Here is a 25,466-nt window from a genome sequence, read left to right as displayed (position 1 = left end):
GTGTTTTCCTTAGTTGAATTAAGAACATTTTTAAATTAGCCAGACTTTCCTTTGATTTTGTAAACTATGTGAAGTTTTTAATTAAGCATTCTTTGAAGGTGACCAAGGCAATTGGTAGTATCCTCAGTCATAACGGTCAGTGGAGGAACAGCAGCAGTTTTTGCAGAAATTTTGATGAGATGATCCTTCATGGTAAATGACCCTGCACAGTACCTGCAGGGCTGGTGCTCTTCAGGGTTAGCCTGACAATCTCTTTTCTCATCTGGTATATCATACTTGACTCTGGGTAAATCATATCACACTTTGTGTTTTAGTTTCAAAGTCTGTGCAATGTATAGGTGATAAAAAGCATAAATGTCTGGAGAACACAGGGAAGAAAGAAGTGTTGTAGGAGCCCTGAGAAGTAAGGAAGTGACCCAAAAGGCCAGCATGCATTAACACCTTTTTCCCCCCATATGTGTCTGCACAGATCATTCAGAACTAGTTTTCCATTTTCTCATTTGCATCCATCTGGGAATTACTAGTTTTCTACGTGAAAGAAACTTGTTGCTGAGTAAAAAAACCCTATCTACGATAGATAGGCCTTATCTTGTGTATTTGCTTAGTCATGCTGCTGATGGTTCTCCATGATTGTTTTGCTCATTTGTTTCAGTTATCGTCAATGGGAAAGGGCTCTTTTAAAATTGATGATTCTTGAGCATAAAAGATGCTGGTCTAAAGGCTTTGCTACAGCTTGGTCTCTCTTCCCTTAGGAGCAGGCCCTTTGCTACAGGTAAACATTTCTTTACCTAACTCATGGAGCCAGATCTTCCAACCTGTAGGCACTCTTCCCATTGCTGAAGAAGGGGAGACACAAATAAATACAGCCAGTCTGTTATTGACAGCACTGTCTTTAAATTTAAATATACTCTATGATTGTTCTGTACCTGCCAGAATTATAAGGTAGGCCCCATAATATAGTAACTAATTTCAAAATCAAGGATTAGGGAAGCAAATAAGTCCATGTATGTATATACCATGTCTGTGTTTGGGCAATTCCTGTCATGGCTATGTATAGACTATTTACCCGTGCTTCTGTATCTCTCAGTTGACAGAAACCCTTTGGCAGCTCAGTGTTTGCAACGTAGTCCAGAGAGCATCAGGAGACTTAAAAAATAAGTAGATATTCAGGAGAAACCTGTTGAAGAATTTGGTTAGTTTGTAAGCCTGCTTATTCTTTGAGAGTAAGCCAGTCTGTTCCCCAGCTGGTCCTCAGAAGCCTTCTGGGTTAGATTACTTTGGGAAGAAATTCTTTGTTCAAATTCAGATCAAAGAAAACATGCACAAAGTGAAGGCACAGATTGGTGTTATAAACTGTGTTTGAACCCAAAGAACTTTGCAGAGCATCCGTTTCTTATTCTTAAGGCAAGAAAGACTTTGTTACATCCCAAATGTGGTCAGGAATGTTGAGGATATTGTTAACTTGGGCATGTTGCATCCTCTGTATTTTCATGGGGATACATCTACTGCAAGAAGTGTGACCAGCTTTGTATTTGACCCAAATAACAAAAAAATCACATTTCTGGCATAGCAAGTAAATGCAGAAGGTCCCTTTTTAAAATCTGGTATTTCCTGCCTCTTTTTTTTTTTTTTTTTTTTTTTTTTAACTTTAGTTTTGTCTCAATTGTAGCTTTCTGCATTTATTTTCCTTTGGAAGGAAAAGGGCGTCCTTCCTTGCCTATACACACAAAAAGCTACCTTGAGCAGATTAAATAGGTTGCAAGCTTCAGCAGCTTTGCCGGCAAATTTTGGAAGGTCCGTATGTCCTGTACTAGGCCTATAGGCTAGCAGTATTTGATAGCTTCGGATCACTTTGTCTTCTCAGACTAACAAATATGTCTGTATGTTTTAATAGAGGCATTTTACTTAAACTGTGATGACCAAATACTTTCTGAAATACAGATATATTTTTTTCAGACATTTGTAAGGCTTTAATTAGTAATCTTGTCCAAAAAGTCAAGCCTGAAGTAAGTTTTTGACTGAGGTGATCCAGAGATGAGATACTGTATTGTAGCTCTTCCTTCCAAAACATCTTTCATTGCAGTTGATGCAATGGACTTCTGTTGGGCTCAATACCTTCACTCAAAAGTGCTTTTCCCTCTTTTATATGACGCTGTCAAGAATCTGAACTCCTCAGTCTTCACCAAAAAGCATTCCAATCAGTTAATAGTGTTAAGGAATTTAACCAGTTAATTGGTTCCTAATTTAAGATTAGGAGAGAAAATATGCAAACTTTGTTGGAATATTTCATCTGGAGTGAATCTTGAAATCACTCTCCACATTGTGACCAATTATTGCCTGAACACGGTCTATTATTTTTCTGAGCAGTTGTTATGGTGTATAGGTATGATAATAAGATGATTGATGGTGAAAGGTAGGGGTTAAGTATATATTTCATTTTGGGGTACCCTTATCTCATGTTTAAGCTGTTGTAGTAAATAGCTTGTTTTTTCATTATCTTCGAGCTGCCCTTTCTCTACTGATTTTTCAGGTCTTCTAATTAGAAGGGTATTTTAGTGAAAAGACAGATCTCAGACCTTTGTGAAATTTTCTGCTAGTACAAATAATGGTAAATCTGAAATTACTTATTAGACCAGAAGTTGTTATGGCAACTATAAGATGGCTGGCTAATCAGAGAATGAGATCAGTTTTTATTTACAAGCGTAATGAGCAATTAAGTTTGAGCAGCTGTCAGACTTGGAAAGTGATTAAAGTTCAGCAAACAACCCAAATGGGTCAGTGTTCAGTTCTGGTGGTTTTCTGACACTGCAGCTTGATCATGTGTGGGTTTTACCTACTATAATTAAAACTGCCTTTAAAATCTCCATCTATGCCAATGACTTGGCATAGCAAGTGAGTAATGAAAAATCCCTCTTCCAACCAGGTTCCTTAAAGGGTATTGGCCTTGAGTCTTGCTGCTGTTAATGAGGTATTTCACATGTGGCACCCCTTAAAGCAAACCTTAGTTTGCATGCTGGCTTGCAGAATCATCTCCAGGCCGTTGATGATCTCCAGGAGAGACCTGAAACGGTACAGTCTCGCTCAGGCAAGCTTTACGCCTCTAAAGGGCACTCTTTCATAAAAGACATCATTATACTGTTGTTAGTTGCTTAGGAAGCTGCTGCTGGGCTCAGGAAGGATGTGCACAGTGTACATGAACATAAAACCTGAAAGAAGTTGAGAAAGTCTTGATTCACCCAGAAACATAAGGGAACGCTCAGGAGAGGCTAACCTCAGCAGGAGCTGGTGAAGCTCAGTCATTCAGCTGGCCACCAGTGAATGGGGCCAAGTTGGCATCTTTGGTGATATTCATTGCTTTCCCAAGCAGGAGCAGTGACACTAGCATATATCAGTGTCACATTGCCAAAAAGGCTTCAGTAGGTTTCATATTTGTTATTCAGTATCCTGTGATTTCTCCTGTGTTGTTGATAAACAAGCTGTAAGCAGCAAAGACTGGAGAGCTGGTTCTCTGTAGATTCCAGAAGATCCTGTACGTTCACATTGGGAAAGTTACCTTCCCATCCATACTGTGCAGTTTTCAGAATGCACTAGATCAGCCCTTTTCATCTGCAAGGATTTGCTTCCCTGCTGCACATGGTAAATAAGCCAAACTGGTTTTATGCCATGCTCAAAATCTGTGTCCTAGTTAGAATTTTAACTGTCCAAGGACCAATATAGTTATTTTCCAAAAGTGTGCTGCAGTCCCCTGATAAATTTACATTGTTTTTAATTTTACCTCACTAACAGTATCATGTAATATAGACAATTGCAGTGGAACGTGAAATGTATAGGGACAGTTACTGACCTGAAGAATTTACAAAGTCATATGACTGGATAACACAAGTCGGTGAGTGGGGACTTATGGGAAAATTGAAATGACAGTCTCAGAAATGGGCATTTGCATACTTGATCTAAACTTCTGGTATTTACATTTTCTATTTATCAGTTGTTTTCAGGCTTATCTATGGCAGTGGCACATGAGAAACAGGGCTGTACAAATGGAGCAGAATTTTTAGCAGGGTTATTAGGGACCAAGAAATCCACATTTCTCAGCCCATACGAGACGGAATTGCACACGTGTATCTTGTTATTATTGTTGCCTGATTTGCACTGAGAAGATTGGAAGTGTTTAGCTGCTAAGCTTTTACAGGCATAGCAAGCTTGGCTTGTTGGAACGGGCAGCTGGCAACAGAGCCCTTCAATGACAGCAACGTTGGCAAAAGTGATTCCTGTTACCTAGTGGAACAGGAGCCAGCTCTCCCCGCTTCCCATGGTGAAAACGCTTAGTGTACTCCAGACGCTGATCTTCAAGCCATGGAGGTATTGGAGAGTTTGAATGGGATTGGAGGTAGTTGCCTCTTGCACAGGCCTGCTGTCATCCTGTAGAGCAGTGTAAGGGAGGGCTGCAAAATTGAAAAGCAAACCGAAGCATTTCACACTAGAAAACGTGAGCTGTCAGCCCTCAAAAGCTGCAGGCTCCTCACTGTCTAGTTTGCTTCTACGTGTGGGATAATCGTGGTCCAGAGGACACAGCTCTCATCTTCGTAGCTGTAGATGGATAGGAGAGCTGGGTGTGGAAACATGGACATGAAATAGTCTACTGCAAGATTTGTTTCTTTTGATTTGTAACACATTTTAATTATTGTGTATGAACGTTTACTTAAAAATCGGCTACAGCATGCTGCAGCTAAGGAGTAAACTTGTTCTTGTAACTGCTTTCTTTGTAGGAACGAAAGATTTTCCCTTTTTTCCCCTCACTAAATATAATTAGTGTTTTCAGTTTATTTTAAGCATGTGAGAATGTGGGCAATTGACTTTAGGAGTAACCTGTAAAAAAATAATATAAATAATACTAATGTAGGAGCCTGATGGATTATCTTTGCCTTCCAGTTTGTTTGCAGCAAACAACATGTTACAAGTGAGTGGGTGGGAGGGGGAGTTTTAAATATATGGGGATGGATTTTTAGAGTTTGCAGCTGACGTGGATTAAAAATTCTTAGAACATTTCATCCATGAAAGGCAATTAGTTTTGTTTTATGAATATGAAAAGCACGTAGCTTGTAAGTACTGGAGTGAAGTCCCAAGTGAGTTATTAGAACTTGCTTTACTCATGTAGTACAAAATTAGCCATCAAGAGCTGATAGATTTCAAATATAGCTCACTGACACACTGATCATCCATAACTTTTCGTAAAGACATTTTTTCGGTCTCACCTGTAATTACTGGATGCCGTTGAAGTCTGGAACAGGGCAGCTAGTCACAGATGAGGACACCTTGTTGCTCTTGATGGTGCTTGCAACATTTTGTGCAGCTGGGATATCAAATTGTAATACCGCTCTGCCTACAGTTCTGGGTGGTAAAACTGCATCCGGATGGGTAGAATATTCCTCTTTCTCTCTGTTACCTCCTTGTAGGATATTACTGGTCAAATACATTCTTCTGCTTTGTATGTGTGGTATTGTTTTTCTGCATTTTGGGGGGAATGTTTATGTAAGAAACTGCCATACTGGTGTTCTGTGCGACTCTTATAAATGCAGTAGAGACTTTTGGCATACTTGTTAACAAAGAAGTTGAGAAATAAATCACTACTTTCAGCTGCCCCTTCTCTCAGATTTGTAAGTTAAGGCTGATAAAATGAACGGAGTCTGCATTTTTTTAGCAGTTGTTTCTTGGCATTAGGACAAATTTATGTGCATGTATTAGATAGTTTAAGAGCTTTTTTGGAATATTGGCATTGTCTGTAGCGAGTTGTCTTTCTGGTGAGAAAAGCTTCTCAGCTACTAAGGGCTGTTTGGAAGAAGACTATTTTTTCAGCTTCTTTGGCTGGTTTCTTTGTCTGGCGTTTTTTTTGGATGGGGGAGAGCCAAAGACTCAGCTATTAAGAAATTTTGTATTTCTAGTGTTGGTGAACAGGTGTTATTCATCCAGTATGTCAGTGTTTTAATACCTGAGATTCTTAGTTAAGGAACTGGTAGCCCCAATTAGGGAACAGGTAGCCCCCCTCTCAATCATCCAAATTCCTTGGAGAAATTAAACCAATATAAAAACCCTTTGGCAAGTAGTAGGCTACAATCCAAGTTCTGCCTTTGGAAGTGGCTAAATGTCGGTGTGATTTGGTATACAGCATCTGCTGCCTTACTGTGGTCAACGGAGGGGGAGATTTAAGTAGCCATCCCAATGTTGAAGCAATGCTGTGCTGATAAATTGTCCCATACAGAGTCATATGGACCAGTCACAGCAGTTGCAGTCTAATTCAGAAAAGGCAAATCCAAGGGAGAACATTTTGTCACCCGAAAGGTTTTAATTTATGCTTTTGTGCCTCTCATCTCGAGAAGAAAGATGGACACTCAGAGTGTGATAATATTAGACTACTGGAAGTGTTGCCTAATAGATCACAGATGTTTGCGAAGTGGCAAGCCATCATCTCCACTGATACAACAGTATGGGGGGACAGTCTGTCATGAGATGTGACATGTCATAAAGGAGCATTGATTTGTCGCTCCCCTACAGTAAATCACACAGTAAACATCTCCGTTTGAATCCATTAAAATCCATTAATACAGGACATATATTTTAAAACTGCTTTGACACTTCTGATTGAAGGCTTTAGCGTATTGATTTCTGACGTGAGCGGGTCCTTGTTTGTCAGTCGTAAAGTAGCACCATACTTTGAATACCGTGGGTTTGCAGTGGGATGGGAATCTGGCCAAGGTCACTGCTGAAAGAGGTGAAGAAATGTGTGGTGCAGGCTCAGTTTTAGGGAAAAGTGCCTCCAAGTCATACAAATGGCTTGATGAGCTGGGAGCTGCTGCTGTATGTCCTAGCTCTGAAGGATAGCTATTTACAGTACATAGGTCAACACGTTAGCTTTAATGAGCGTACAGTACATAGGAGGAAGTTTTGATTTATTTTTTTTTAAAGCTGTATGGAATGAATAAGTCAGAGGGATTTCACTTTGTTTTAAAGAAGCAGTAGTCTCTTTCTGCCATCTGTTTTGAAAGAGAGCAACTTGCATACACATGTCATTCAGTGGAGCATGCTGTCAGCAGCAACAATTTCTGCTGATAGGGGAACTTCTGTGAGAAGATTCGTAACAAAAGTCTTTATTGTATAGAAACACACTGTTCTGCTTGGGATCCAGATTCCAAATGCTTTTAAGGACTATGACTAAACCATCATTTGTGCCTGAGATGAATGACATCTAAGTACAGAAACTGCCTGGACTAGGTTACCCCATCAGGCCATTTCTGTACAATACAATAGCGTAGTACTGGAAGGTCCATCTGGTTTTACAGCCTGCAAATACATCAATACCTATGACATGTGGTAAACTAAGCGAGTCAGGCTGATACGCTCCCTTGCCTACTCCAATATTATTATAAGGATTTCTGGTTTTGATTTTTGTTCAGATGAAGCTCTGATCTGAGTACGAAAGAAAAATCTTCTCTGTTGTACAGTTGTTAATATTTGTTTAATATGTATTAATCCATTCACCTTGCTCTGCTTCTGAAATTGCTGTGCAGCTATGCTCAGTTAATCAGCTGTAGTTTCCTACTCCTGAGAGGCTGAATTTGTGGGCAGTGTCTTTTCTGTAGCACATCTAAATCACAGGAATGTCACAGCATAACTGTGAATACTATGTGGTCTTTAAAAAAGCACAATAATTGCATATTTCATATTCACGATTGCAGGCAAGTGTAATCTGGAAGGCACATTTGAAGAAGTTTGGCATTTGGGCGGCAGCTTCAAAAAGAAGAAAACCTGAAAGTTAATTGGAGAAAATGACAGTTCCCAGTTTACCGCTGTGCCTTCAAACAGCATTCGAGCTAAATACTCGTTATGATTGCACATGTGCATGTCCACAGCTTCTCTTGTTATTTTATTTTAATGTAGACTCCACAGTCATTACAAACTATGATTAGTCATTTATTCAGCCCCAGAAGCTTTGGCAAAACAATGAGTGGAGGATAGATGACTTCATCACAAAGAGTTTCTATGTAAGCATAGCTAAAATCAATTGAAAAATCACACTGGTCAAAGTGGATGACCAGTGCTGCAGCAGTACAACCCAAATCACGTTTTTCTGTAATGCCTTGCAGTTCAGATTGAGCCCGTTTGTTCTAGCTGACTGGCTTTTTCTTTGGAAGTGTGAAGCTCAGCATTTTCAGAGCAGTGTGAAATAAGGAATGTAGAAAAAGGACTTGGAGCAGTGAGGTGGCTAATTGAAAAATGCTATAGGAGCTGTGCTTTCTAACAAAGAAACTGGCAGGTTTTTATGAGTAAGTCACTTCAGAATTGAGTTTTGATCTTGAGTTTTGAATGAGTCACATTTATTTTTTAATAGCAGCGTTTTGATAAAAAGGAAAAAACCTCCTGTTGGTTACCATAATGTCTAAGTGTCCGTGACTGTCTTTCTAAAAGCAAATATAGAGAAGGCAAGAATAGACTGTTAAGTCCAGGAGTATCCAAGTGTGTTATTCTAGTGTATCTGTCTTCCAAGTGAGATGTCTTGAACTCAGCAGCTATGCGAATGCTAAGGATCTTTAGTCTTATCTTCATTTTGCTTGGACAGCTGAAATATGTTTCTGTGGCCTCTGTATGGTCTTTCCCCAGGTCTTATTGACGGTGCTGTGCAGGTCATTGATGATTTGTTGAATCCAAGAGAGACAACTGCAGTCACAAAACACAACGATGCTTTAAAGCAAAACAATTCTATAACCTATAGCTTGGAGGAGAGATGCTATCATCTCATTCAGTAGCTTATCTTCCCTTGTGAGCTATCTTGTGTGTTTTGCATTGCCTTGCAAAACTCCTCCCCCCGCCTCCCCCCCCCCTCCAAAGACCTTTGTCCATTCTATAAAAGCATTTTGCATTTGACCTCATCTGATAGCCCTTGCTTCTGAGAGCTCTCCACTGAGCTGAAGGGAGGGGGACCAGTAGGATGGTAGTAAAAGTCTGCTAATACTGTGGCTTCTTCTGTTCTCTGTCAAATATTATGCAGAGTGAAATATAACACATCTGACTGTTTGATTTGCTAATTTCAGTCTTGGAGCACAGCTGGTAGGCAGGTGGACTGCTAAGAGGCAAGATGAAGATCTAAGATCCACAATCTTCTGAACTTCCAAGCAAAAACAAAAACCCCATGTTTTATGCTACTTGAACACCAAACACTGTTGGAGGGGAGGGGAGAAATTTGGAATTGGAACTTTCTTGCTTTTGGATCTCCCTAATACAGTGCGTTGGTGTGCATGCTTCTTGCATAAAGAGGTGATTTTTTGTGCGTAATTCTTCCCAAACATATGAATCAAGAGTCTCTGAAGCAACACCTGGAGAAGTCCCAAGAGAGAAAACTGTGATTTCTCTGAACACCAAGATCTGTTCATTCACGAGATTCTGGTATTCAGACGCAAAACAGAACAGTTCTGCCATTTTCATATAATGTGATATAAAGCTAGTGCAACATTTACTTTTCATTTTTGCCTTTTCTTTCAAGAACATTATGCAGCACCACAGTCACTTACTGGTGCTTATAGATAGACCTTTTGGGGAGATTTTTACCCTGGTTGTGCCTGCTGTGATCATTCAGCTAGAGTAGATGTTCTCAGTGCTTCCAGCAGTCAGTTTTTCAGTCTCAGCTGTATAAGCATGCATATGGCATGTGAGTTAAATAACATACAGACTTCAACTTGTACAATTGCAATCCTAATGAAAATCTTCAGGCTGTCTCCATTGGCAGGTTCAGTATAATGGTCAGAGATGAGCATTGGAAGGGGGAAGCAGGGAAGAGTGAGGAGTTCTGCTTTATCTCATCCATATGTGAACAAAGTCAAATTTTAAAAGCGTCATCAACATGGAACTGTAACTTTGAAGCAAAAGTAGTATGGACTGAAAAGGGCTGAGAGCGGCTTCTTGAGGACAACTAGTGTTAGCATTTCTTTGTTAGGTGACTTTTGAGCTGCGTTGAAGATGGGTGGTAAAAGTTCTTCTGTTTTTTCCCTGCATTTAAAAGAGCATTCCTGTCCTGCCCTGCACAGCCTGTTTATTATGTGTTGGTTACATAGGCATTTCTGACTTGATTTCCTTGTGGTGACATCTCTCGGGTTGGAGCAGGTTGCTCGAGAAGAGGCTTGGCTGGGGGGGTGTGGGCACTGAGACTGTTTGCACTGAAAACTTTGCACTACTGAACAGTGCCTTCTGAATGCCATGAAATGTACACGATTTCAATGTGAGCAGGGAAATACTGATATTGCCATTTGGCAGAGTGTGGAAATGCGGCCGCAAGAGTTAGATATCAGAGGGAAGGTGTGAATGAAAAAATAGCACGATTTTTTCTCTTTTTCTTTACGGACTAGAGATAAGCTAATGCTTGCGTGTGCATATGCAGTGTCCAAGGTCTGCAGCATGTCAGGCGTGGGGTGCCAAATTGTCTGTCTTTCTACCAGAACATTTTTTCTTTAATTTGGGAAACGTGGTGGGAACTGATAGCATCTTGTTTCTGAGAGAGACTTTCTGATAATCTCACTGGTGGTATCATGTCTCCGTGTGAGACACTAACTCCTGGCCCCTGCTGCAGTGACAAACTCGGCAATAACACAGCTCTCAGAGTTGCTCTCGGGTCAGAAGCTGTGCAAGGCACCCTTGGCACCCAGGCTGGGAGTTGCCAGCCCTTTTGTTATGCAATTAAACTATACCATAAACTCTTCAGTTCAGTGAGGGGAGGGGCAGGAGGGACTCCTACTCATTGCCTTTTTCCTTGTCTGATTTAACATTTCTTATGTCACACTGGAATCCTTTGGTCATGTTCCAGAGTCCTTGTGTGAACTAGTGCCATTTAGATGCCTTTTAATGAGGTTGAAAGAGATTGAGGAACTGGTGACTTTTTTAAAGGGTATTTGCATGATTTGCATGCCATTCCTTTGCAATTCTGTGATAGTTTCCAAAACCTGTTTAATCTTGTCAGGGGTATCCATCTGCTGTTTGAGGAGGAGACTCAGAGATGCATGGCTTCCAAAATGTCCAGTAAATACTGGACAGGTTATTGAGAATTTTTAGGTTACTGCATTTTGAATATATTGGGCATTCTCTTACGAATGAGTGCGGGCAGAGCTGTTTCACCAGAAATCCAGAACTACAACCTGCTGCGTTTTAGTTTTGGAATAGCTCAACAGGCTTTCAATTCATCGCAGCGTAATACTGTTCTTCAAACAAATCACACACAAACTCGTATGCCTCTCTGCAGTCAGTTAACTCCTTTGTAACAGTTGAGAGAGCACTGCAGCAGCAAATCTGGGTCACACACCCTACAAAGGACAAACGACTACAGATGACAAGAGCTTGTGTGCTCTCTGTCGCTGAAGAAGAGACTAAAATTAGCTTCTGACTCTTATTCGAATTAAAAATTACCCAAGGGGAAAAGAACTAATTCTCAAAAAGACAACTGTTACATCTTAAACTCACACAGTCTCAACCACGTATTACTCCAACTAAAGAACAGAAATTAAAAAATAAAAAGGCGGTAACCAAACTTTCTGGGAGAAAGGGGATTTTGTTTTCCATAGTGTATCTCAGAAGGGAAATACAAATAAGGTTATTGGGGACTCCAGATGAGTGTTCTGTGCTACCCTCCGTACAGTGCTGCAGCAGCATCTCTTCACTCTACCGTCTCCAAAATATCACACTTTTTAGCTGTGGAGTACTGCCATATACACATTTTGTCAAAATAAACCTTAGCTAAACGGGTTTTACAAGAGCAATGAATGAATTTGCTGCTAGCACAACTTTGTGCAGGATCAGCATTTTCCACAATCATTTATAAAAAGTGATTAGAGGAGACCAGAGAGTATGAACATTGCTAAGTCGCTGCCTGATGCCAAATGCTGTCAAGAAGACACAAATTTGTTAATATAGTTTTAGATCAAGAAAACAAATCATATGCCCACCTTAAGGAATACCCTCTATTTAAGGCGTAATCTCTCATTTTGCAGCACTGTGCTTATAAATACTTTGCAGCTTTGGGGATCACCTTCTCCAGCAGAGCAGATGTAGTGATTTTTTAAAAATATGTATCTCTGAATATTAATGTTTTTTTCTAATGTTAAATGTTTTCCTAAGCAACAAGGACTATATGAAGGCGAAGGCAGATCACATTCTGTAGGAATAAAGCCTTATGTACAGTATAAGAACAAAATGCAGCTAATGAAAGTGATTGTTGGAAGTAGCTATGCACAAAGATGAATTCCTGTATCCCAGAAAACATTAAACAGCTCTGCCTGCACTCTTCCTTAAGAGAATCCCTGCCTAACGTATCCAAAATGCAGTAACTTAAAAATACTCAATAAACTGTCCACTATTTATTGGACACTTTGGAACCCATGCATCTCTCTGAGGCTCCTCCTCAAACAGAAAGTTTTCGTTGCCACTCTACCATGAAGTGGTGATGGCTGAAAAAGACTCAGAGCTGAAGATGGCAGAGCTGGGAGTTTTGCAGCCTCCCACCCTCCGTTTCCTTCCCGGTGGGTGAGACCCTGTGCAGCCATCCCCATGCCTTGCAGCACTGCCCCTCTGAGTGGGAAGCAAGGCCTGCAAAGAATGCTCCCCTGTTCCATAATCTCCTTTTCCATGGAGTCCTCTCCATTCTGGAGATAGATGGCTTCTTTTCGGCACTTTCTACTTGGATTTTGAATAGCTGTCTGGTTTGTCTCAGACTCATGCAATGACTGTCCTTGGTGGAGCTGCTTTAGCCACAATTCTGGTGTAGACAAGTCACTGAAACTTGAATTACCCAGACATATAGTCTTTCTCCAAATAACATCCCATAATTATAGCCTGTGGGCATCTATATCCTCAGTCACATATGTTAATGGGAAAACGTCATTGGTAAACAGAAAAAGAGATGTGTGAAGTCCTTGGAGCCTGGCGTTCTCAAACAAAATCTGCCTTGTTCTGGGGGACAGATTGGGGTCTGATGTAAAGACAGAAGGATAGTTGGGAAGGTGGTATCTGTGGTTTTGTTTCTGCTTTAAAATGTTTAAAAGTGTTTTTTTTTTTTCTTGGTTTATTTTGCATTTTAAAAATGCTTTTGTTTACCCTATTTACCCTCCAACATTGGACGCCAGGGATCTGTAGAAAAACTGAGACTAATTTAACAAAGAAGGTCACATTTGCCTTGAAGGTCCCCTTTCTAGGTCTCTCTGGTGGCAGACTTTATGTTCAACTCTGGAGCATTTCTGAATGTGGGTAGCGTAACACACATAGGGTTTGAATGCTGCAAGTGAGAAGTGTGAAAAATTCAGGGGATGTTCTAGGCACCACTAGACAGAACTATATTGATTTAGGAGGAAATCCCAAGGAGGAAATAGTTCTTGTCAACTGATTACTTGAAGTTATGGTTATGCTACTCTTGCAGACGTCTATAAATTAAACTGCCAACAGTTGGCATCTGCCACTGTCACAGTGCTATAGGTCATCCTTTCCTTAGAATTTAGTCTGATGCCAGAGTGACTTACCCACCATGCAGATAGTGAGGGGGCATTTGGGAGTCAGGAGGAAGGCAGATTGTGCTTGGGAGATGTGTATGTAGTCCCAGCATGGAGAGGAGAGTGGGTTCATAGCATGGGATGGAGGGAAGCAGTGCCCAGCCCCCTGGCAAGTGGACACTTAAGGACTGCGGTATAGGAGTAAAAGAGTTCTGGGCAAAAAAGGGGTGCCCATGAATGATATCATGACCTGAACTGTCACGTGCTAAATGTTTTCACGTGCTGGTGGTTCTTTTCACACTGAAATTCTGGAGTCCCTTGAATTCTGTTTCCAAGTTGCCATCTTTCCTCCCTCAATTCATGTGGAGGTATCTCCTACTAAAAGAGGGAGGAGGTCATATTGATTTTGGGGAGATTTTCCTACCTCATAACTTGCCAACAATGCAGCATCTGAGAAGTTTAAATTGGAATTAGCTGACATTTTCCTACTCTCCCAGGAGTTCAGGAGTCTTTAAAGAACAGCCCATCTATGTGGGCTGAAGGTGGTGAGCTTGAGTGATAATTGATTCTGTCTGGAAACTTCTATGCTGATCCTTAAAACCAGGAGGGAAGGTTTGACATTACTTACAGTCAGTGGGGACTCTTTCCCTCCCCGCCGCCCCGTCTTTCTTTTACTGGATAGTTTCAGCTCAGAGTAACTGAAGATGGATTGAAGTATAGTACCTAATCAGGAAGATGTGAAAAGATTTATTTTTCTTTACAGAAAAGGCCACAGATGGCTCTCTGCAGAGTGAAGACTGGACACTTAACATGGAGATCTGTGACATTATCAACGAGACAGAAGAAGGGTATGTGCTATTTCAGCAAACTTTGAAAGGTTCATGAACACAATCTTCATCCAGTCATAGTCAGCATGTGAGGAGGTGCAGTGAGTCTGGGGGCAGATGCTCGTAGTTTGAACGTAGTTTGCATATGAGTTGCTTAGTTTTCCAGCTCCTTAGGCATTTCAGAAAACTACTGTATGATACAGCACTTTCTGTGGTCGGTCTCTGCTTGGGATGGCTGGGGTGAAAAACGTATTGTTGGAGAGGGTACTGACTTTGTACTTCTGGGGTTCTTGTTTTCAGCAGGTGTTATCTCTTTGCAGTGCTGCAATGCTATTAATTTCAGCCATTTGAATAGAGACCTGCTCTGATGCATCTCCTTCAGCATCAGAAAAGCTGTGCTGCTTGCAGTTTGCAGGAGAACTTATACCCTGGGCCTTTTTCTGAGTGGGTCTCAATTTTTCCTGCTTGATCAACATCCTACCTTTGTGGAGCCCTCGGGCATTGCTCCAGTCTTGACTTCTGTGGTATCTTGTCTCCTCACATAATTCTACATGACCCTAGTTTGGTTCTAGTCAAGTAATCTGAAGTTAACACACATGCTTATGTCCAGCTGGAAGTGGTACAGGATTCCTTTTCCCACAATATATGACGTGAAAAGTGTGTCTGATCTGTCTTTTAAAAATGATGTATTTCTCCTTCAGTCCAAAGGATGCCATTCGAGCACTGAAGAAGAGGCTGAATGGAAACAAAAATTACAGAGAGGTCATGCTGGCACTGACGGTGAGTGGGGGCAGGCTGGAATGCTTCAAAAGGGCAGAATCCTTTTCTTTTGCCATTTTCCTTTTCCTGGCAGTTTCTTGAATGTACACACTATTTGCTTTAAGAGCCACTGTTCTGCTCTTTTCTTCTCTCCAATTGCCTCCTCACTTCCTTGGGGAGAGTTGCTGGAACCTTTGCATAGCATTTTTCTGACTCAGTTGATTTTTTTTTCGTGGATCTTATTCATCCGAAGTACTGACTGAGGAAAATTAAAGTAGCCCAAATGGGTCTGTTCCCTTCTACTCTCCTCTCCCTGTGTCCAACCGTTTCTCCACTCCAAGGCAACAGCTGTGGGCATATCTGCAAGCGAGGATGGTGAACTTGCCATATTTTCAGCTTCATAAATAGCTGATTCACAATTACCCTTGTGAATGGATCTGTGTAGGAGACTCGTGTTAATTTATGCTGATCTAATTTCACTCAATAAAGTGTAAATTATATTCTGTGCATTTAGGCAGCACTGCTAAGGTGTGAGATAATTTGCCAGTGACCTTTCCTACTGATGACTTTAGCTAGGGGTTTCCTGGGTAATGCAGCACCCCTGAACATGTGGTGCTGGGCAGGCTCTGCACAGCAGCAGTCGAAAGAATGAGCAGCAGTAACTAGATCGAGTTATACTCCTGTGGGTAGGTGATCTGTATGATTCTTTCACACAGCTCTTCTTGCATCTCCCTGACGAAGCGTAACTGTACTTTCTGTCTTCTTGCCATTTCCTATCCTGGATTGTCATTTTGACAGATTACCAAAGACCAAACCATGAGATTATCCATTGTGCAGGAAAGAGCGAAATTCATCAGGAATGAGTCCGTGTCATCAGGGCTGATGAAAGTAGCTGAAGTAGGAGAGTAATTACAGACTCCTCAGATACAGAGTCACAGTGGTTATTAGGCATGGCTGTAAGGAGAAGTGACGCATTGGATTTATCTCCATGCTAATCATGTTCTTCAGAGAAAAATCAACAGCTGTTCTTCCATGGCACTTGAATGGCAACTGGAAGGTGCCTCTAGCTAGGTTGCAGGGGGAAAATGTGTCAAAGTATAACCTGTCAGAACATTCACAAGGGAGTGTTTTGAATGAGTGAAGATCATTCACCTGAATTCCCAACTCTAAAACGTGGCTTATAGCTCAGAGCAGCTGGGTCCAGCTGTGTTCCAGTACATAGAAAATGGTGGAGTGCCACAGCACGATAATATCTCACTGTGACAGGATGTCCTCTGTCTTACCTGCTCTTGATGTGATGCCATGTACTTAGCTGTTCAGCTGCGCAGGTTGGAAAGTTCTGCTTTGAAGAGGAAGAAACTGTATGTCTTTACCTTGAACACAGGCAAAGGTAGATCACAAAAGTCCCCAATATGTTAATGGTGGGTGAGGTGCATCTAAATGTGTGTGTAGAAAAGTAAGCTTTTTGGTAAAATTGGGGAAGAAAAGAAGAATTAAGAGTATAAGTGTAATTTCTCCTCTGTCTTCTCTCCCTCCCATCAAAAGTTTTAAAATTAAAAAAAAAAGACAAAACCAAAATCAGAAACCAACCACATAGGTGCTGTGTGTGTGATCAAGCTTTGCTCCAACAATGAATGGGTTTTTTTGTGTGTGTAGGTGTTGGAGACCTGTGTGAAGAACTGTGGCCATCGCTTTCACGTCTTAGTGGCAAACCGTGACTTCATAGATGGTGTTCTGGTGAAAATCATCTCGCCCAAGAATAATCCCCCCACTATTGTACAGGATAAAGTACTAGCACTGATTCAGGTACACAGCTTGTCTCTGCTTCCATATGTTGCTGCCTGAAATAAGGACTGTCTGCTTCAGTGCTATGCATCACTAAACAGGCTGTCATCATTAAAAATGTGGCAAGTTTTTTATATGTAAAAACAAACAGTATATCCAGGTTGGCAGGGAAGAGCAGACACGTACACGCATAGATACTTTATCCAGGGAGAAATGTCTGGATTCTAGTTAGAGGTACCAATGTACTCTATAACAAGAGGACTTAATAAAAGATAAATGGATGGCTTTGCAACTTAACAGTCAAATCTAGAAGCTGGAGACTTGCTTCTGTGATGGGCTTGTCATCTGAGGCCAAGAAATTTTAGAGGATCGCACTTTCGTTGTCAGTTGCAGAACACTTACCTTTCTGTGTCTGTTTCCCTGACCGTAAAATGGAGCTGTTTCCCTCCATTAGAAAGCATTCTGAATCCCTTTTAAAGATGGTTATAGAAAAGTAAATGACCATATAGGAGTTAAAATGTTTTTGGTGTCTTTTCTCTGGTTATTGTGCAGTAAAAGTGCACTGTCAGATCCTTGCCTGCAGTGGAGAAGTTCAGACGTAGGCCTGTCTGCCCCTTTTCTTTTCTGTGCAGCGTGACAATAAACAGCCATGTTAATTCCACAAACCATTAGCAACACATGAGGAAACATTGGTGCCTGCCTGGAGGAAATCTGACAATTATAGGAAGCTTTATCACTAAGCTCCTACAGGCTATTGCATACACCAGAGACTAAAAGACACTGCGTATTTAAAATTATATAAACCTGCTGCAGTGTTTCTTATGGGAAGGTATTTACAAATGCGCAGCATAGTTTTCCAAATATACTTCTGATTTTTGTGGCAAAGCATTCAGTTGAGTTTCTGCTGGTTTATTTGTTATTTGGATACACAGATAGGACATCGTTAGAGCATGACAATGTAAATAAGTGATTTCTGAACAGGAAATACACTGGGTGAGGGAATTAGGTGGGCATTGTATTGGTGTCTGTGGGGTCCCTTTATTTCTGGTCTCTAATCTCAAGGCTTTTAAAAAAATAGCACAACATTAATGAAATTATTAAAAGCAATTCTTGTGCATCTGACTGAGCCCTCGGATGTCTGCCTGCTTTGGTGGGAGAGCTGATGCATGCAGTGACCAGGAAATGAGGTTAAATGCTGTCCTGTAAAGAGAAACTCTGTGTGTTTCCATACTGTTTGCGACAGTGTTTTAAGGGGATGTTGGTTACTCTGGGTCCTGAATTTAAGTGGATTCCCAGTCATCAATGCAACTAAGATGGAAGTGTTTGTAACATAACCAAAAAGCTGCAGTCATTGCCCAAGTGTATTAAACAGCTTTATCTGAATAGACTTAGTGCAGTAGAGCTAAAAGCCTCACTCTGGGTACTAAATGCCTCTTGGTATAAGAAGCCTGAGAATTACGAAAGTTGCCTGTGGGTGGGTTCTGTTAGTGTGTCTTTAGCTGGAGGTGGTAGGGGACTTTGTTTTCCAGATTGCCTGACAAGTTTGGAAAAGTGATTGCAGTCACTCATCTCAGGTGCCCTATGGACATGCATACCCAAAATATCTCATACGTCATGACCACTTCGCTCAGCTTAGACTTTGCTCTTTAGAGCTCCCTGCAGTTGGAGTTAACTCCATTCCAGGGGACTGATCTCTTCTCAGCTCTGCTCCACTAACATTACGTTTATCCCCTTCTGTAGGCTTTTTACAATTTGATAGCAGGGAATTAATAAGAACAGAAATTAGAGGATTAATAGCACTTGGAAGCATGGAAAAAAAGCTGTACAAACAGTCTATGTCTTCAGCCACACAGCTCTTGTACTCCTGGGCCTTTCCATAGCAAGGGTGGATGAAGCTGCCATCCAATTTCTTATCTGAAGATTTGACTGTTCTGAGATGTTGAGCATCTTGTGTCTCACTTTCTCAACCTATTTCCCAGTGTACGTGAATTAGCATGTATTACATACTGCTTATCCTTCCTTCTTCACCTTGCTAAAAGGCCTTGGAAATATTCCTTATTGCTGTGCCTGTGGGAAGAACTTGCATATCACCTCAGAGTTCATACCACCTCACTGCCCAGTAGCTGAGCACTGTCATCAAAGATGAAGCATGGCATGGCATGGCAAATTCTTTTGAGGGTACATGTGTTAAAAAGTGTCTGACACTGGAAAAATTGTCTTGGGATGATCACTGATTTAGGGGCCAGATTTGCAATGGTATTTAATTAGTCCGTTCGGGCATACTGAAGTGCCAAGTGGGATTTATACAGCAGCATCCTTAAGTATCTACCTTTGATAGTCTGGCCCAAAGTCTTAGAAGATATGAATTCAATCTCACCTCTGTCATACAATTGTTTGACAATAGGCAAGTCTCCTAAGCTCTGTGTGTAGCTCCTTATCCGTAAAGTAGAGCTAATATTACTTTTGCCTAGTTGAATTGTAAGCTGTCTAGGACAGGGATTGTCTTACATTGTGTGTAGACAGCACTTCGGACAATAGCGCCCAGTCCTGCTTGTGACCTCTGAGAGACACACTAATGTAGGTAATGCTGCCAGCTCAGGCAGAAGAAGAATACAAATGAAAGTGTCTCCTTTCTCCAAGAAAGAGAATTGCAGAAGAGAGAATATATTAAAAAGGTAGAGTGCAAATGAAGTGAGTTCACTGTCATTAGTGCCTACAACAAAATCTATAGGAAGCCAGTGAAAGAGGATGCGTTAGTACATCCTCCTGGACAAACAAGCCTCATTAAAATTTGGGGGTAGGAACGCAGCATACTTTTGCCTCTAAGTTTATTTTAAGTGATTATTAAATAGACCATCCCTTGCCTAACATTTTTCACTCTTACTTGCAAACAGAGTTGAAGTGGGGAATGCCATTATGTAGAAGCATAATTCACATGACTTACGTAAATTGAAAATGCAGAGAAAGTGCAAGGGTAGAGTTACTTGTACAGCCAATACCTCCATCAGAATTAGGGATGGTTTGGAAGGTCAGTTCCAAGGAAACAGAATGGCTCTTTGCAGTTGGAGCTGTTTTCTCTGGCTCAAATAGGGCTGTTTGGACTTGCACTGCATCAGAACTGTTGATGCAGTTAATTTACTCTTAACAAAGCTGAGAAGCAAACCCAGAATTGTTAGCTTGCAACTGATAATGGATTGTCTCCTGGGCACATAGGGTAGGAAATGCTCTTTCTTAAAATCGAACAGAATAGGAGTGTAAGTTAAATATTAATATTATTTCTTATCTTGCTTTGCTATCTTTGATTTCTCTCAAATATAAAAAGTGGTTAAAAACAGCTTTTAAAGTAAAAATAGTCAAAGAACTAGTGTAAAAGTGATGACTAAATGAATTAAGTTCAGAGCCCACACACATGTCTCGCAGTAGTTCTGGATCCAGCACCCTGATACTCTACCTCACATATGTGGGGGTTTGTGGAATACCTTATTTTTAATTGAGTCATAATATTTCAATTTTTCCTTCCTCTAAATTTTTAATTCTTGGCTAATTTCCAGCAAAAGTGAAAAAGGGTAGAGGCTTTCAAGATATTACGCTCCTAGCAACTTCATGAGTACAGGAGGCTGGCTAGCAAAGAGAAACACTTAGTGCTTCCACTGAAGAAAAAGCTCAAATGTGAATTGACGTCTTTTTAGACACCAGAGAATTCGTGCGGGAGAGATATTATGAGTGTTCTGGCTGTGGGAAATTCTCCCTTTAAACTTGTTCCTTCTGACACACTGGGGTGTCTAAATGTTGGATATGCTCTGAAAGAACCCAGGCTTCATTAGTTGTGCTGCTCATGGGACTGCATGTTTCACAATAGAAGAACCTCAGAAACTACCTTTTTTATTTAAGTTTGATCCGAATAAAATACTGAAGAAAACTTGACAGCTGTGTGTTTTCTTTGGCAACAAATGAGGATGTTTCACAAAATAAATTGAGATTACCTAAGATTATTGTATGACTTTATGAATTTTGCTTAGATCAATTTAATCTTTCACACAGACTTTTTCTGGCAGGTCATTGGCCATAGAATTTGCCAGAAAAGATGAGCATGCAATCACTGCTAAGTAGAGGAGATTGGAAGAGGCTTTCATTTGCATTTACAGATTTTGATGATGTCAGGGGCTAGATATTGCTACTGTGCACTGGGGTTGTGTCTATTTTATATTTGAATAAAATGTGTACGTGACTGTCTTAATAATATTTGCAGGATCTTTTAGACAAGGTCTAATGATTACAGCTTCCCTTTGAAGCTGAAATACATGAAAGCTTTTGTAGTCAGTATCTGAGATCAGGGTGGAGCTGGAACTTCGTTTGGAAGGTCTATGGATAATCCTTCATGTTTTCCAGGCTTGGGCTGATGCCTTTCGAAGTAGCCCCGATTTAACTGGAGTAGTGCATATTTATGAAGAACTCAAGAGGAAAGGCATAGAGTTTCCCATGGCAGATCTTGATGCTCTGTCTCCAATACACACACCACAGAGGGTAAGCTGCAGCATTGCGATTCCAGGGGTATTTTCCCAAGATGTCTAAATAGTTGGATAACTACCCTTCTTCCCTTTCCTCTTTCTCTGAATTTGGCCTGTTTTCTCTCTCCTGGAAGGACGTTTTTAGTAGTGGGCATGTAAGAGAAGTATAATACAGCTGCATTTGTCAGGCTGATAAGCTAATGGTATCTCCTCCCTTGAGTCAAACATCAATCTAAGAAAATAAAAGTTTGGAGGAGGTTTGTACACTTGTCTTGTACCACAAAACCACCAGACAAGTGCAGCTAATTTGTTCAGAGAGAGTCCAGCAGGATACATGATTGAGATTTACTTCTTTTGCTCAAAAATATGTTTTTTTCTGTTGGTGATAAGCCTGAACCAAGGCCTGCCTGTCTTTTAAAGGTGTACAGAGTCTGAATCTCTTACTGATCCCAGGTAATTTGAGATCTTTACACCTCTGAAAAGTTAGGTCTGGAAAGTTGACAGAATTGCTGCTAGGAGGGAACTTAATGATCACAGGTGTTCTGATTATTCACTCTGAAAACTGAAGTTAATGAATCTTTGAAGTGGTAAATGCAAGTGATCAAGGACTGAAAGATTACAATTCGTGTGTCAAGATTAATTAAATTCAGTATCACATCATTTTTTGTAAGTCTGCAACTTAATTCCTAGTTTTAAATAATTTATAATTTTTTATCTTTGGCTCTTGTTTTTATTTTGCTTCTCACTTTTCTCCTACAGATAAATTGACTTAAATGCATGTGGGTTGGGTCAAAAGTGATGGACATGCATTTTTGTTGCAGCTGTCTGTTTATGGGCTGGCCCGCCAGTATGTTCTCATAACTACACTGACCTTTTCCACAAGGTGTAATTATGTTCTATATTTGAGCATATTTGGGCTGAGGTTGCTGACAAAGCAAGTGCTGTCACAGTTCAGCTTTTGAACTCTTGTCTTTCTGATGCGGCAGAGTGTTCCTGAAGTTGATCCTGCAGCAAATATGCACAATTCACAGTCTCAGCAAAGGATGAGCACCAGTTCTTACTCTTCATCTTCTCCAACGGCGTATTCTGCTCCTCAGGCCCCAGCTTTGAATGTGACTGGTCCCATCACTGCTAATTCTGAACAGGTATTGGGATGATGATTCTTTTGAGTGAGACTCTTTCAACAGATCAAATTAGAAACCAATTTGCAGAGGAACTTTCATTTTAACTCTTTTGATTTTGATTGCCTCCTAGGTCTGGTTCTACTTAGTAATCTTTCCTCCTATTATACTGTAAAATCTAGGCTTTAGATTTGTATGTATGGCCTCCTAATGGCAGCAGTTACAAAACCTCACAATCTGATGTACCAGTCCACTCCGCGGTTGTGCAGTAGGTTAGCAGTTATTATCATTAGCCCCCCTCCTTTAAAGGCACAGAATGTCTTGCAGATGCAGGAAGTCTTTCTAACAGGGAGTTAAGTCTGCATCTGTAATGCCCTAATATAGGATCTTCTTTTCTCTCTGCAAAAATAATAACTTTGGAGCCAAAGATCCTGATCAGCATTTGTACATCTTTCCCCACGCTTCAGTGAGGCATGCACGGTGTACTGCAACCGAGGTCTGTTTTTAGCTGCTGTTTTCAATTGCTTCCCTTCCATACATGCATAGCACATCTGGGTTTGTGATGATAGTAAGTGGTTCTACAAAGTTCTTTTCTTTTTGTTTTGTTTTTCTAAAATTCTCTCCTGGGTAAACTTTTTTATCTTTACTGGTTTTTTTTCCCTGCTAGAATATCTGGAGCCTCAGATATCTAGTCAGACAGAACCAGAGGTATCACAAAGTCAGTTCTTGAAAATGATCTGCTTAAACCAAAACATTGTGCAGTATTTTGCTGTCTTTTTACCCCAATGTAGATTGCCCGGCTGCGCAGTGAACTGGATATTGTTCGTGGGAATACAAAAGTGATGTCTGAAATGCTGACAGAAATGGTACCTGGACAAGAGGATTCCTCAGACCTTGAGTTACTCCAGGTAAGTTTTCTGGCAAATATGATTCTGATCATTGCTGTGCTTGAGGGGAATGTGGTTTTTGTTGTAGTTTACTTCACTGCCTTGGTTTGTTTGGTTTACATAATGAATGTGGGCTGTGCTTGACCCTGGTTAGTCTCATGACTTGATGTTACTCATTTGTTAAAGCTTCCAGTGACAAGGATTTCCTAACTTCCCTTTAAACTTGTTCTAATGCTTTCTTCTCCATGTAGTTAGAAATTTTTCCATGTTGAATATAAAGTCTCCTTTACCACAAAGCAGCTTAGAATTGCCATAGACTCTGTAAGCCCTGAGCATTTCTGCTTCTTTTACTTCCTCCATCATCACTCATACAGTGTCAAAAGATTCCCAGTCACTATGCAGGAAAAAACACTCCATGGTTCCAGCTGGACTAAATATTGCCAAGGGTCTGTGGATTCTCTGCCACTTGAAATCTTATGTATGAACTAACTGTCTTTCCAGAAGATGTGCTTTAGATTCTCCTGAAGGTAGTGTCTTAAGGCGGGTGCTCAGGCGAAGTTTCATGCTGTCCGGAGGGTTAGACTCTGTAATCAAAAGGGATTTCTTTGCTGGAAAGTCTCAGTCCGGTGCAGCACTTATTATGTCAAGAGGTAAAATGGTGTAAGTTGAGCTTATGTCCCAGGCTTCATACCTGCTTCCCTAGGCCAGTAGTAGCAGAGTGGCCTTTTGGCTGAGGAAAGTAATACAGTACCGCATGCAATACAGATGAGGAGTACTGTGATCTAGCATTCCAGCTGCTGCCCTTAACATGGTATTTGCCTTTCCATAGCTTAGAAAGAGGCTTCTGTTTCGATCCTCCAGCAGGGAGGATGGGCTCCCACAGCAGTACATTTGGAGGAAGGCAGGGAATTGCTCTCTGTGATACATCAGAGTCTGAAATCCATCCAAAAACTGGTCTCTCCCATGCAGTGGTATTGTGTGTTTGTCTCGGAGTCATCATGGCAGCTGATGAGAGGCTTTGCAATAAAGAGCCTTTCAGTTACTGCCCATTTGGGTCGGACTGCTCAAAACAAAAGAAGCTGCCAGGAAACCACAACAGACCAGAATAGTGTAGAACAGTTTGCTTACATTCAGAAACAACTACTAACATCTTGACAGTGTAACCTTACAGCATAGCTTTAAGGTGAAAGAACTTGATCATAAAGCGGAGTGACAGCAACGATTCTTTATTCCAACTGGTTCCCTTCTTTGACTGATGCATCCTAAATCTGAATCACAGAGCTGGGGAGAAACCGTTTTTGATCACAAAGGATGGTTGGTCTTTTGAAAGCTGTGAGCCGGTTGCTGCATGTAAGGACTCCTTGCTTTGAGGTTTATATAGCCCTCCTCCTTAAATAATTCCTGACATTTTCTCTAACAATCAAATGTAAACAGCTTGCTAGAGAGCCAGCTCTGAGCAGAATAGATAGGTACTGTCAGCCCTCTCAGAAAGGCAGCAAACAAACCTCTGAAATGTCACAATCTGCTTCTCAAGTGATGGGATCAAAACTGACATTGGAGAACACATTCCTCAAGCTGTTAAGGCAGCTGGATTGCACTAGGTGAAATTTATCCAGAGCTTAGGATGTCAGACCAAGCAAGGAAAACAAACACATTTTTGCTTTCATCCCGAAGGTTGTGTACCAACAAGTCATCCTTGTTTAGTGCTGAATTTTTGCTGTGAAGTGGAGCTGGGGGAGGGGGGAGAAGATGACAGAGGGACATGCTTTAGTTGAAATGTCAGTGCTTATTGAAGTAAAACCGTGGGCCTAATCAGTGGTGCTATGCCATATGTCACATTTCTTCTTGTAGTTCCTCCTCAACAGACCGGTTTTGACCTTTGGTCTTGAGGCCTTTCAGGAGTAAAGAATTCTGCTAAGTAATTGGTGATGGAAGAGATGTCCTGGAAGCATCAGAACTCCTGGTTTAGGCAAACTCAAATCTAGATTTCTTGGCACGAGAGACTTCTAAAATAAACGTCCTTACTCTATATTCTTTAAAATTTTCTTCTGAAACTCCCCACTGC

General features: G+C 40.9%; 1 protein-coding gene across 3 annotated transcripts in view; it reads left to right on the top strand.

Annotated features, from left to right (window-relative positions):
• The window catches only part of TOM1L2 (target of myb1 like 2 membrane trafficking protein), a 58,817-nt gene that overhangs the window by 6,085 nt on the left and 27,266 nt on the right, over window positions 1–25,466 (top strand). For all 3 annotated transcript variants that reach the window (XM_049791018.1, XM_049791017.1, XM_049791016.1), the window contains exons 2-7: window positions 14,278–14,362; window positions 15,043–15,121; window positions 16,757–16,906; window positions 21,275–21,409; window positions 22,380–22,538; window positions 23,306–23,422. In XM_049791018.1, the coding sequence (XP_049646975.1) occupies window positions 14,278–14,362; window positions 15,043–15,121; window positions 16,757–16,906; window positions 21,275–21,409; window positions 22,380–22,538; window positions 23,306–23,422 (725 nt within the window). The remainder of the gene's footprint in view (window positions 1–14,277; window positions 14,363–15,042; window positions 15,122–16,756; window positions 16,907–21,274; window positions 21,410–22,379; window positions 22,539–23,305; window positions 23,423–25,466) is intronic.

This window comes from Accipiter gentilis, chromosome 33 (assembly GCF_929443795.1).
Source record: "Accipiter gentilis chromosome 33, bAccGen1.1, whole genome shotgun sequence".
Taxonomy (NCBI): Eukaryota; Metazoa; Chordata; class Aves; order Accipitriformes; family Accipitridae; genus Astur; species Astur gentilis.
This window is presented reverse-complemented; position numbering and strand designations above follow the sequence as displayed.